The sequence below is a fragment of the Danio rerio genome, chromosome 1 (assembly GCF_049306965.1).
Source record: "Danio rerio strain Tuebingen ecotype United States chromosome 1, GRCz12tu, whole genome shotgun sequence".
Taxonomy (NCBI): domain Eukaryota; kingdom Metazoa; phylum Chordata; class Actinopteri; order Cypriniformes; family Danionidae; genus Danio; species Danio rerio.
In genome coordinates, this window is record NC_133176.1 from 60,165,001 (window position 1) to 60,178,086 (window position 13,086).

The 13,086-nt window shown below is 36.5% G+C and overlaps 1 protein-coding gene across 3 annotated transcripts in view; it reads right to left on the reverse strand.

The window, feature by feature from the left end:
* Positions 1-1,739: 1,739 nt before the first annotated feature.
* The window catches only part of LOC100148752 (uncharacterized), a 28,896-nt gene continuing 17,549 nt past the window's right edge, over positions 1,740-13,086 (reverse strand). For 2 of the 3 annotated variants that reach the window (XM_073949255.1, XM_073949256.1), the window contains 2 exons: positions 5,557-5,715; positions 1,746-2,889 (listed from right to left, as the gene is read on the reverse strand). In XM_073949255.1, the coding sequence (XP_073805356.1) occupies positions 2,699-2,889; positions 5,557-5,715 (350 nt within the window). In that variant the 3' untranslated portion in view covers positions 1,746-2,698. Of the gene's footprint in view, positions 2,890-5,556; positions 5,716-7,913; positions 8,007-10,034; positions 10,083-10,413; positions 10,491-13,086 lie in introns of those variants that run through there. The other variant, XM_073949258.1, reaches the window with a different exon arrangement.

Genomic DNA, 13,086 nt, shown 5'->3' on the forward strand with positions numbered 1-13,086 from the left:
CCACTGAAAATGTTCCCACGGCCCACTTTTGGGTCGCGACCCACCAGTTGAGAAACACTGCTCTAAACAATGCTAGCCTATTTGGGTGCAATACAGACTTAACCAACTACTGGTTTTATAACTTTTTTTATGAAATGAATAGGATCCAAATTCATCCCAATGTTTGGGTTGGTCCGTATTTGACCCAATTTAGGTTTAAATACCTCACCATTTCTTTAGTATAGAAACAGCATTTACTGTCTTCACATATTGTCAATCAATTTGTCTTGAACCCCATATTTATTTAGCTCATTCAGGTAAATCATGAGTGTACATGTCAGAGGATTATATTACAAAAACAATAAGACAAAGGTGTTTGAGTTCAGTCAGAAGAAAGACAAAGTTAAAACAGTCTCTTGGTCTCCTCCTCTTTTGTGTGTGTGTGTGTGTGTGTGTGTGTGTGTGTGTGTGTGTGTGTGTGTGTGTGTGTGTGTGTGTGTGTGTGTGTGTGTGTGTGTGTGTGTGTGAGAAGAATTTCCCTCGAGCATTTTTGGACTGGCCTGTTTACCTTCAGGAATTTAATTAGAAGTTTTTAAAGAGACATCTGCTTCAAACATTAAGAATGCTGAACAACTGTAAGCCTCGACTTCTAGGTAAAACAGAGACGTCGAGGGTTACATGCAAATGACAAACAGGTTTGAAACAAAAGAAGGGAAAGTAAATTATGCCAGAATTTCCAGTCTTGTGTTAAACAAAAGCCTATTTTTTCTGTCTTCTGACTTCTGAAAAAAAAAAAAAAAAATCGAAAGAAGATTCTTTCTTTTGATGAACACAAAATATGATATTTTGAATATTATTATGAATATTTACAACAAACAAGCACGTTTCAACAAATTCATAACCACGTTTGTGTTTTACCATCATGCTTTAAAAAAATGCTAAAATAAAAGCCGCTTTATTTGGTGATCTATAATTAATAATCATAACTCCTGTACAACAGTCCCACAACATTCTGACACTCGATGACACTCCAATCCCCTGTCAGAAAAGTCTAGTGGCTGGGAATGAGGTGTTTACAGTGTCTGCTAAGTGCTAATATATACTTTTGAGGTACCAATATGGACCCTTTAAGTACAAATGTGTACCTTTTATAGAAACACCACCCCAGTAACAGATGGCGTACCTTTATTTCTGAAATTGTAGGAGGTTAAAACTACATATGCGCCATGCCATAAAACATGAATCATTTCTTGAACATGGCAATGAGTTCACTGCACTCAAATGGCCTGCACAGTCACCAGAACTCAATCCAATAGAGCAGCTTTGGGATGTGGTGGAATAGGAGATTCACAAATCTGCAGCAACTGTGTGATGCTATCATGTCAACATAGAGCAAAATCTCTGAGGAGGAGTATGTTCAGTACCTTGTTGACTCTATGCCATGAAGGATTAAAGCAGTTCTGAAGGCAAACCCTTGTACTAGTAAGACATACCTAATAAAGTGGCCAGTGATTGTATATTGTCATGGTTCTTAATAAATATACACTGGATAAAATGATTCATTGGATTGACTAAAAGTTCCTAAGGTACACGGTTGAAAACATTTTATATGGGCTGAATTTATATGGAATAATGCTCAACTTAATTTGTCTAGTTTGCTTGTTTCAATTCAGTCCATTTTAATTGTTTGAAACAATTTTGCAAAACTCTTTTTGTTTCAGTGTAGATCATTTCTTCAGTAAAATGACAACACACTTGCTGCTGTTTAATATACATTTTTAATTGAAACAAATAATATGGATCAACATTGTTGTGGAGACAGAGAAAAATCAGAACTACCACCTCATGTTACTGTACATAAAGCAGAAATGAATACAACATAACCAGTGCTGAATGTGACAAATTAAAAACAGCCATATGCTTTGATCTGTTATGAGACTGCTGAATTAAAAAAACACATACAACACACATATATACTGTGTTTAAAGCGGATACAAACTAGTGTCTATTCAGGAAACCACCACAATATTATCAAAACTAAAAGCTTTTTGTGTTTCGTACACACAGAGCATTCATATACGTGTAAGTCAACATGATGTACAATTGAAGTCAGAATTATTTGCCCCACTTTAATTTTTTTTCTCTCTCTCTTTTTAATATTTCTCAAATGATGTTTAACAGAACAAGTAAATGTTCCCAGTATGTCTGATAATATTTTTTCTTCAGGAGAAAATTTTATTTGTTTTATTTCGGCAAGAATAAAAGAAGTTTTTAATTTTTAAAAAAAACATTTTAAGGTCAAATCATTAGCCCTTTTAAGCTATATATTTGTTCGATAGTCTACAGAACAAGCCATATTTATACAATAACTTGTCTAGTTAACCTAATTAACCTGGCTAACCCTTTAAATGTCACTTTAAGCTGTATAGAAGTGTCTTGAAGAATATCTAGTCTAATATTATTTACTGTCATCATGGCAAAGAGAAAATAAATCAGTTATCAGAAATGAGTTATTAAAACTATTATGATTAGAAATGTGTAGAAGAAATCTGCTGAAAAAAAGAAATCTGAAATAGGGAAAAAATAAACAGGGCGGCTTACAATTCAGACTTTAACTGTATGTGATAAAACTAAACCATCTCATACATAAAACTAGTATGTCCTATTTCCCAGTTGTTCGAAATTCACTGCAGTAAATGTTTACAGTAGTACATTTTTTTCATTTTTTCTCTTTTTCTTTCTCTTTTTCTTTCTCCTTTTCTTTCTCTTTTTCATTGTTCTTGTTTCTGTGTTGTTTTGCTGCACCTATATCTGCTACTTTGGAGATTACGGGCAACAGCCCCCTCATCGGCATCTCCCACAGTTTTCCGTTCTCCTTAGTGCGCATCTCCTCTACTTTATATTTGGGTGCTAAAAGCAAGACGTAAACACAACAGCAGTGAGTTTATATATAGCGCTCAGCATAATTGAGTTCACAGATCTCTCGTTTATGTTGAAACTTTAAATAGGATGCTTCACAGCATGTGTTTCTCAACCACGTTCCTGGAGGACCACCAACACTGCATGTACAGGCCTTTCTGTCTGCTAATGAGCTGATAATCTGGATCAGGTGGGTTTAGTTGAGGAGACATGGAGAATGTGCAGAGCTGGTGGTCCTCCAGGAACGTGGTTGAGAAACACTGCTTTACAGTAATATATTTGTTACATTAGATCAGTCAGTACCAAAGACAAAACTGGAACTGATCTGTCAATAGACCTGAAGATCACTGTTTAAAAGTATAGTACGCCAAAATTAATATTCATACATTTTCTTTTCGGCTTAGTCTCCTTATTAATCTGCCGTTGCCACAGCGGAATGAACTGCCAACTTATGCAGCATATGTTTTACACAGAGGATACCCTTCCAGCTGCAACCTATCTCTGGGAAACACCCTTACACTCTCATTCACAGACATACACTATGGCCAATTTAGCTTAACCAATTCACCTTGAGACGAAGTACCGGTGTGTAAACATTCAGAATGCGCGCAGCGGTGTTGGAGAAAAAAAACGGGAGCACTAGCATTTACATCGAGGGAATGACATCCGATGCGGTTCAGAGTTCATTGTTGTATTAGAGATAAGTTATAATGATTACATTATATATATATATATATATATATATACATATATATATATATATTATATATATATATATATATATATATATATATATATATATGTTGAATATATATATATATATATATATATATATATATATATATATATATATATATATATATATATATATATATATATATAGAATATATATGTTGAATATATATATATATATATATATATATATATATATATATATATATATATATATATATATATATATATATATATATATATTAGGGATGTAACGGTATCAGAATTTCACGGTACGGTAATACCTCGGTATGAATGTCACGGTACGGTATTTATTGAATCATTTACAGGAAAAAACAAAACTTATGAAAATACTCCAAAAAAGTGCCAAAAGTGTCAATGACATACAAATTAGCCATCTATCTGTAAGCTTTGAAACAGGAACTTCAATTTTAATAACAAAAAAAAAAAATATTAAACCATGTAAAAAAATTAAGTTTCAATTTAGTATTGTTGAAAACTCATCACATTCAACATTTAATCACACACTCACTCACTTAGATAGAGATGGGTTTAAAGGAAAATTATCATATAAATATAATCTGATAAAAGCTGGTATCTCTGGGTATTTACAATGTCCCCTGCAACAGAAAAAAACCCTCTCATTTGGGACTGAGGTTTCTGGGACAAGAGGGATATGACTTGGCCCAGGTTGACAGCAGTGGGTAACGTTGTGCATTGTCTTTCCCCCACTTGAGAGGACAAACCATGAGTGAGATAGAGATCCCATGTCTGCATCAATCTGAACAGTGTGCTGTGTTTCTGCAGTCCCCATGACTGTTATTAGTTGTGTTCCCCAACTTGCAGGCACGTGCACACACAGGGCTCAACCTATGCAGTGCACATGCCCTTTTTAGTCTTGGATAGAAAGTTTCACTCTAAAATGATCAAAAGTGCCCCCGCGACGCGACACACCCTCCGTCCCGCCCTTCAGCAGGCGCGCGACAACACCGCTCTTGAGTATGCGCACTCAACCCGAAATAATATACATATTATTTACATAATGCTTTCAGCGTATCATAACAGCTCTTCACCCAGTGATAAGCACAGTTATTCTGCAAAATTAACGTTACAGTGAGCGGCATTCGTCTGATTCTGGTTCATTAGCGGTAGCACCCTCCTAATGGATATTGGATAAGACGAAATGGCCAAGCATCCAGCCCCAAATAAACAGCTAAATTTCTCATTGAAACTCCAAGTGTTTTTATAAGAGAGAAGTTAAAGGTCTACAAGTCTTTAGATGCTAACAATGTTGTTCTGTGTGGTCATGTGCAGGAAATGATGATCCATGATGACCAGATTCAAAACTATGTAGAGCTAAAAACCTAGTCGAAGACAAGGAGAAAAGACGGAGCTGTACAAGGCCTGGATAATCATCAACAAGCAGAACAACTGCATTCTGACAGTGAACTGCAGCTGTACGGCAGGGTATGTGAACGCACATGTTTACATTTCATTCTGAGCATTCAGTGTCCGCAGTTTAATTCACCATATTCAACTGTTTATGCTGAAATCATTGCTGCAATCAACAATGAGTATAAAGTGTGTGATTCAGCATAGCGTGATCTTTCCTGATATAACATGAGAGTCCAGCATTTTTAATTAGGTCATCACAATATTCAGCTCTTCTGATGCCTGTCAGCCAAAGATGTCTGCGGTTGGCATTAAAAGCAGTGTGGTGTACAGGAAAATTTAAGTTTTTTTTTGTTTTGGACTATTGATTTTGGCATCTGACCACACAACACAACATGTTTACTATTGCAACTAGTCTTTTTTTGCAACCGGTATGCACGGTTGGTGCTGTGTGTCGTCATGTGTGCATAAGTGCAATTCCCCTATAGCCCAAAAAGTAAAGTGGAAAGTGGATTTTTTATTGGCAATATATACCTGGACGTCTCTTTTTTGCATCCTTTCGACGGCGTGCTTTCTCTTTAGCAGGGACCTGTGCAGGATCACTTGATTGATCAGATCTTGGTACCCCTTTGACTCCTTTTTTGGTCGGAGACTCCTCAGACACCGCTTCAGATTTCTCACCGTCTTCTTGTTCTGGTTTAAATTAAGGATAATGCAACAAATTAGACTGAATATTCACATAAAATGTTTGCAAAACATTGTTGAAAACATTGAAGTTTATTCATAAACTAATTTCGAGAGGATCACGTGCTTATGATTTATCATGGCCAGTCTCGCATTTGCTAATCACTAATCTTCCAATCATATGAGCCCTAAGCTACTCTAAATAACCACTTTTCAGTTCACTTTATCTTCGTTTGGAAGAAACCCCCTCCTCCCCTATTCTCCTCCTTTACCTGTGATTGGGTGGCACGGCGGTCCAGTGGTTATCACTGCGAGCCACACAGCAAGAATACTGCCGGCCCTAGTTCCATAAGACTGGTGGGTGTTTCTGTGGGGAGTTTGTATGTCCTCCCCGTGTCCGCGTGGGTTTTCCCCGGGTTCTCCGGTTTCCTCCCACCATCCAAAGACATTCAACATACATAACAATCAAGCTTGTCTAATCCCTTACGTTCCCTTAGCTACAGCGGCAGGGGAGTTCTGAGATCCACCGAGCTCGGGCTCCCCTCTTGCTCTGCCAACGGGAGGAAGCCCCGGGCTCGAGGAGCCCTTGAGCTCGGGGCTCTCTCCCGGGACAGCATGCCAAATAAGCTTTGTAAATCATCAGCTAAGTGTGAACTCTTGAAGTAATTGTTGATTGACACTGGTTAAATAAATTCAATATTCACATTTTTTTTTTTTTTCATTAAAGCCAATTTCCCTAAAACAAAAAGGAGAAACACTGAAATAAAATGTCCACAAAAAGAAAAATTAATTATTTATGAACCATTTTCCAGTGGTACGGTATGTTACGATTCGATACGCTTTTATGGCCGTTTCCACTGTCAAAGGGTACCTAAAAGCAAACCAAAGGGTTCCAAAAGACAGAGCTAGATGTGCAGCTGAACTCTGTTGGTTTACAGAGATATGTCACTCGCAGAAGCAGGAGAATGAAAACAAAGGAACTGCCATTTTTTAAAAGACAGACGTGACATTACACAGTAATAATATATACTTATAATAACCATGGTCGACCCAAGCTCAGACAAACCTTGTTGTTGTATTGATGCGCTTTCACGTTCTCCAGAGAGCTCTATATTTGTAAAAAATAATTTATTTCTTGAGCTTAAATGATTAAATTATTAAAATAATTGTTATTTTAATTTAAGTCTTTTCAGATTGTATTGTCGCTCATCACAACACCTTGAAACTTCATTAGCTGTTTATGTCCAAACAAATGTTTCAGCAATTTTATTTGTTCTACAAAGTGCAGGAGATCTTGACTGACAACGTTGTTCCTTTACAGGCCTGTTTTTTTTTTTTTTTTTTTTTTTTTTACTTTAAAATAAGCCTCTATTTGTGATCATATGGCCTCTATTTGTGATCGCTTACCTTAGGTCAGGGGTGTACAAACTCGGTCCTGGAGGGCCGATCTCATGCTGAGTTTAGCTCCAACATGCTTCAACACACATGCCAGGAGATTTCTAGTATATCTAGTAGGAGCTTGATTAGCTGGTTCAGGTGTGTTTGATTAGTGTTGGAGGTAAACTGCACAGCTTAAGGCATGGACGTTTCGAGAAAGTTTTTAAGCTGTGGTCACACAAGAGTATGTGTGTGCGAAATTATGCTGTATGGCACTGCGAAAAGGGGCAGGATTAAACAAGATAATTAGACTTTTAAAAAGTGAGCGATTGCTCTATGTTTTGAAATTCTGTCCAGAGAGGTAATTTGCACAAACTGCTGTGGGGGAAACTGCCCCTATTATCTACATAACCAAAGTGCCATTTGGGTCTCTGAACTCTTTCGACAGTATGCTTGATCTTTCACTCTGAAAACAACCAAACATTTGTCTCTTTGAATTTGCAGCCTCAGCTCATTAGAAATATGTGCCCTGGGCTACTTATGCTTACAGTTCTTGTTTTTTGCCCTTTGAAAAGTACTGAAGAGTAGCAGGCTACGTATTAAGCAGTGAAAAGTTGATTAATTTGCATATTAGATGTGGGTGTGAAACATAATATCTAATAATGCATTCCATGGATGTTTCGTGGAAGTTTCTCACTCAGGTAGATCTCGATGAAACACCCCAAGAGAGAGTGAGTGTGTGTTCTCTCATATTTGTCTGAATTTTCTCAGTTCTTTCTAGTCAAATCAAAAGTCTAGCAAAAGCACATTTGTTTGAGGATCTCTCTCACCTGAACAAGAGCTGGAATCAGAGAGGTCGTCCAGGTCTTCTGCAGATTCTGAAATACACAAGTTCATATCCAGAAAATAATGCAATCTGATTTCTATGGCCAATAACAAACAGGCTTTATAATCACACCACAAGAGGAAAACTAATGTCGTGAAGTCAAAAGCTCAAATAAAACAAACACAGATCACTGTAATGGTGACCAAAGTAAAAGCAGATTTTGGAAATAAAACATCTAGCCTCTGTTTAGATGTTATTAGAAATAAAAACAATGAATTATTGCATGTGTTTTGATGCTGCCATTCATCAGGACTAGTAGAGAATTGAATTATTTAGTATTAATCTGTAGTTTGTAAGTGTCATATTAAATGAATTGATATTGACCTGATGCCATTGTGTCTCCTGCAGTCACTCAGAGGCTCTCAGTGATTATATGAGTTTCTATAGTATGTGGTGTAGCTTAAATGTATTTGTGCTTCTTGCACTGGTAATTTTTCTTTCTGTGTTTGACTTTTCCAATTATCCTTATGCTATACCTCCTTGCCACACTTATACTGTGATTGTTTAAGTAAAGCATTACTTGGGATTGTAATATTATTATGTTAATTCAAGTTACTTGTAATGTGTTTCCCCTAACACTGGTAATTTGCACAAACTGCTGTGGGGGAAACTGCCCCTATTATCTAAATACCCAAAGTGCCATATGGGTCTCTGAACTCTTTCGACAGTATGCTTGATCTTTCACTCTGAAAACAGCCAAACATTTGTCTTTTTGAATTTGCAGCCTCAGCTCATTAGAAATATGTGCCCTGGGCTACTTATGCTTACAGTTCTTCGTTTTTGCCCTTTGAAAAGTACTGAAGAGTAGCAGGCTACGTATTAAACGGTGAAAAGCTGATTAATTTGCATATTAGATGTGGGTGTGAAACAACATCTAGTAATGCATTGCATGGATGTTTAAGGCATGGAAGTTTCTTGGAAGTTTCACACTGAGCTGATGACTGATTGTAAAGCTTGTTTGACATGCTGTCCAGAGAGTGAGCTCTAAGCTTATGACATCTTCAAGCTCTGGGCTCCCTCCCTTTTAAAGGGCGAGAGGGGAGTTTGATCTCAGTTAGATCTCGATGAACCCACCCCCACCCCCCCGCAACCCCCGGCTCTCGCAAGATGTCACTTCGTTCTTTTGCATTGACTTAACATACTTGTTCGCATCTGGTGTGAACACAGCATTACAGATTTACCAGAACTAATACCAAGTGAAGTTGTACTTTCAAACTAATATTAAAATAACGTGTAGCTATTTCTTGCTGTTGAAGTTTGCTTAATCTTGGAAGTTCAGTGGAAGTTTCACACTATTTATGGCCTTTAGATAATTGCATTGTTAATAAAGAACTAAAGTTTTCCATGTCTCATTGCTTCTCTTTGGAGTATAATACTATAGTATGTGGTGTAGTTTAAATGTATTTGTGCTTTTTTGCACTGGTAATTTGCCTTTCTGTGTTTGACTTTTCCAATTATCCTTATTCTATACCTCCTTGACACACTTATACTGTAATTGTTTAAGTAAAGCATTAATTTACTCGTTCCTTGGAATTGTAATATTATTATGTTAATTCAAGTTACTTGTAATGTGTTCCCCCTAACACTGGTAATTTGCACAAACTGCTGTGGGGGAAACTGCCCCTATTATCTACATAACCAAAGTGTCATTTGGGTCTCTGAACTCTTTCGACAGTATGCTTGATCTTTCACTCTGAAAACAGCCAAACATTTGTTTCTTTGAATTTGCAGCCTCAGCTAATTAGAAATATGTGCCCAGGGCTACTTATGCTTACAGTTCTTATTTTTTGCCCTTTGAAAAGTACTGAAGAGTAGCAGGCTACATATTAAGCAGTGAAAAGTTGATTCATTTGCATATTAGATGTGGGTGTGAAACATAATATCTAGTAATGCATTCCATGGACGTTTAAGGTTTTGAAGTTTCTTGGAAGTTTCTCACTCAGGTAGATCTCGATGAAACACCCCAAGAGAAAGTGAGTGTTTGTTCTCTCATATTTGTCTGAATTCTCTGTTCTTTCTAGTCATAAGTCTAGCAAAAGCACATTTGTTTGAGGATCTCTCTCACCTGAACAAGAGCTGGATTTAGAGACGTCGTCCAGGTCTTTTACAGTTTCTGAAATACACAAGATCTCAGCCAGAAAATAATGCAATCTGATTTCTATGGCCAATAACAAACAGGCTTTATAATCACACAACAAGAGGAAAACTAATGTCGTGAAGTCAAAAGCTCAAATAAAACAAACACAGATCACTGTAATGGTGACCAAAGTAAAAGTAGATTGTGGAAAAAAACATCTAGCCTCTGTTTAGATGTTATTATAATTAAAAATGTTGAATTATTGCATGTGTTTCGATGCTGCCATTCATCAGGACTAGGATATAATTTAATTAAATAATTTCAATCTGTAGCGTTTAACTGTCATATTAAATGAAGTGATACTGACCTGATGCCATTGTGTCTTCTGCAGTCACTCAGAGACTCTCAGTGTTTGTATGAGTTTGTGAAGTGAATAAGACAACTGAAAGCATCTGCAAGTATATCAAACAGTAAATAGGATGGAATGGGGTGTGTGTGTGTGTGTGTGTGTGTGTTTGTTGGGGGGGGGGGGGGGGGGGTGAAAACAAAGATCAGAATCAGAAAGAGCTTTATTGCCGGGTATGTTCACACACAGGGGCGCTGCTGGCTGGTACAGGCCCTATGACAACATTTTGTGGGTGTTGCAAAAAGTGAAGAGCATGGTGGTTACAAGTGTAATCTTAAAAGACTTAAGAATGATATTAACACCAACTGTTCATTTTGCTTAGTGAATCCTGAGACGTCTGTACATTTATTTTGGACTTGCCCTCATTCAATGACATTTTGGTGTGATGTTCTTGATTTTATAAAAGTTTATGTGAAGGCAGATTTTGAATTTACATATAAGAATGTTATCTTTGGTTTCCATGATTGTGAAAAGGAAAATAATACCTATTTCATGAACCTTGTTTTTTTTGTTGGCCAAATTTCATATTCACAAGAGCAAGTTTTGTAAGTGTAAACCTTTTTTCCCTAAATTTAAAATTGAAATGAAAATGTATTTTGAGTGTATTGAAGGATCAACCAACTTAAAAGCAATTCGAACGAGGACTTTGATTAAGAACTTGGCACTTATCTTGGACTAAGTGACTAAAAACCCCTGGATTGTTGCTGTTTGATTCATGACATTTGTTGTTATTGTTTTTGCAAGCATTGAATAAAAAATTTAAAAAAAGAAGAGAATAGTAGTTCTGGTGGGCCCCTAACAGAATTTCTGCGGGCCCCTAAATGGCATGGGCCCTTAGAATCATCCTAATTTCCCTCCGCCCAGTGGTGACTTTGTCCACACATACTGCAAATATACAAATAGACAAGTGTATGGGGAGCTAGATTTCTATATACAACGTTATATGTGTTATATGTGTATAAAGTGTGTTGTTAAATAAGTTTATAATGTGTATAAAAAGTGTATAGCAAGTAGTCATGTTGGTTCCACAATTACTATCCTCAAGTGTTCATGTGATGGATTGCCTGAGGGAAGAAACTGTTTCTGTGTCGGGCTGTTCTGGTGCGCAGTGCTCTGTAGCGTCGACCAGAAGGTAACAGTTCGAAAAGGCAGTGGAGGGGTCCAGAGGGATTTTGGCAGCCCTTCTGCTCACTTTGGATAAGTACAGTTCTTGTAGAGTAGGGAGGGTTGTACCTGTATTGTATCGTCACATTTTTTGTTACGTCACAATAGAAAGATCTAGAAAATGATCATTTAACAGTTATTAATGATCATACGAAAAAGCTTCAGATTTAAAGCTAATCTACATACGGTAGTGCTGTTCCAATTCTTAGGGGTACATTTTGAAGACATTCCCCTCTACACTTAGTTTTAAGGATGAAGGGGTACGGGTACAGAAACAGAATTGGGCCTAAGTGATTCACTAATTGATTAATGTGATGATATTTCATTTAATAAATGAGTCAAGATGTCAGGTTAATGATAATTGTGTGATCATTTCATTTAACCATTTGGTTATTCATGATGTAATGTATTGTGTATTGAATCATCTGTGATATATATATATATATAGTATTACTAATATATATATTACTATTACTAAGTAATGAGAGCGCTTGTCTGCAGTGTTTTATTTCTTTCTTCTTTAACCTCTTAAGGCTTAGTGTTTTTTTTTTACATGTATGTTTTATTTCTCTTTGCTGTATGGGATTATTGTAACCTAATTAGAAAAAAATCATCTTTTATATGATGTACTTTTAGAGAAAAATGATGTCCATAGATGTGGACCCATGATGCCAATTTACACTTTTTCCCGATTTAAAAAAAAATTAAAAATGTTATTTATTTATTTATTTTTATTTTTTTAACATTAAAGGTTTTAGGTTTTTTTTTTTTTTTTTTTTTTTTTTGGACTATTGGACTATTTTTGCCCATTTTGGACAGTTAAACATAAGGTTTGGAACATTTCATATGCTGCAAAACACTGTATGTCTGTAACAAAACATAAAACATTTATAAAGTATTTTAAATAGCCACTTAAGAGCTAAAAATGTGCTGTCCACGTATGTGGACACTCCCGACCTACAATCTTAGAAATAAAGGTACGTGAGCTGTCAATGGGGTGGAACCTTTTTCAAAAGGCACACATTTGTATCTAAATGGTCCATATTAATATCTCAAGGGTACATATTAGTACCTAAGATGTACAACAGCGTTCCTCTTAAAACATTTAGGTACCAATATATACTTTTGAGATACCAATATGGACCCTTAAAGTACAAATGTGTGCCTTTTAAAGAAACACCACTACAGTGACAGACCGCGTACCTTCATTTCTGAAACTGTAGGATGTAAAAACTTAATTTCAGTACTACATATGCACCATGCTATAAAGCATGAATCATTTCTTGAACATGGCAATGAGTTCACTGCACTCAAATGGCCTGCACAGTCACCAGAACTCAATCCAATAGAGCAGCTTTGGGATGTGGTGGAATAGGAGATTCACAAATCTGCAGCAACTGTGTGATGCTATCATGTCAACATAGAGCAAAATCTCTGAGGAGGAGTATGTCCAGTACCTTGTTGACTCTA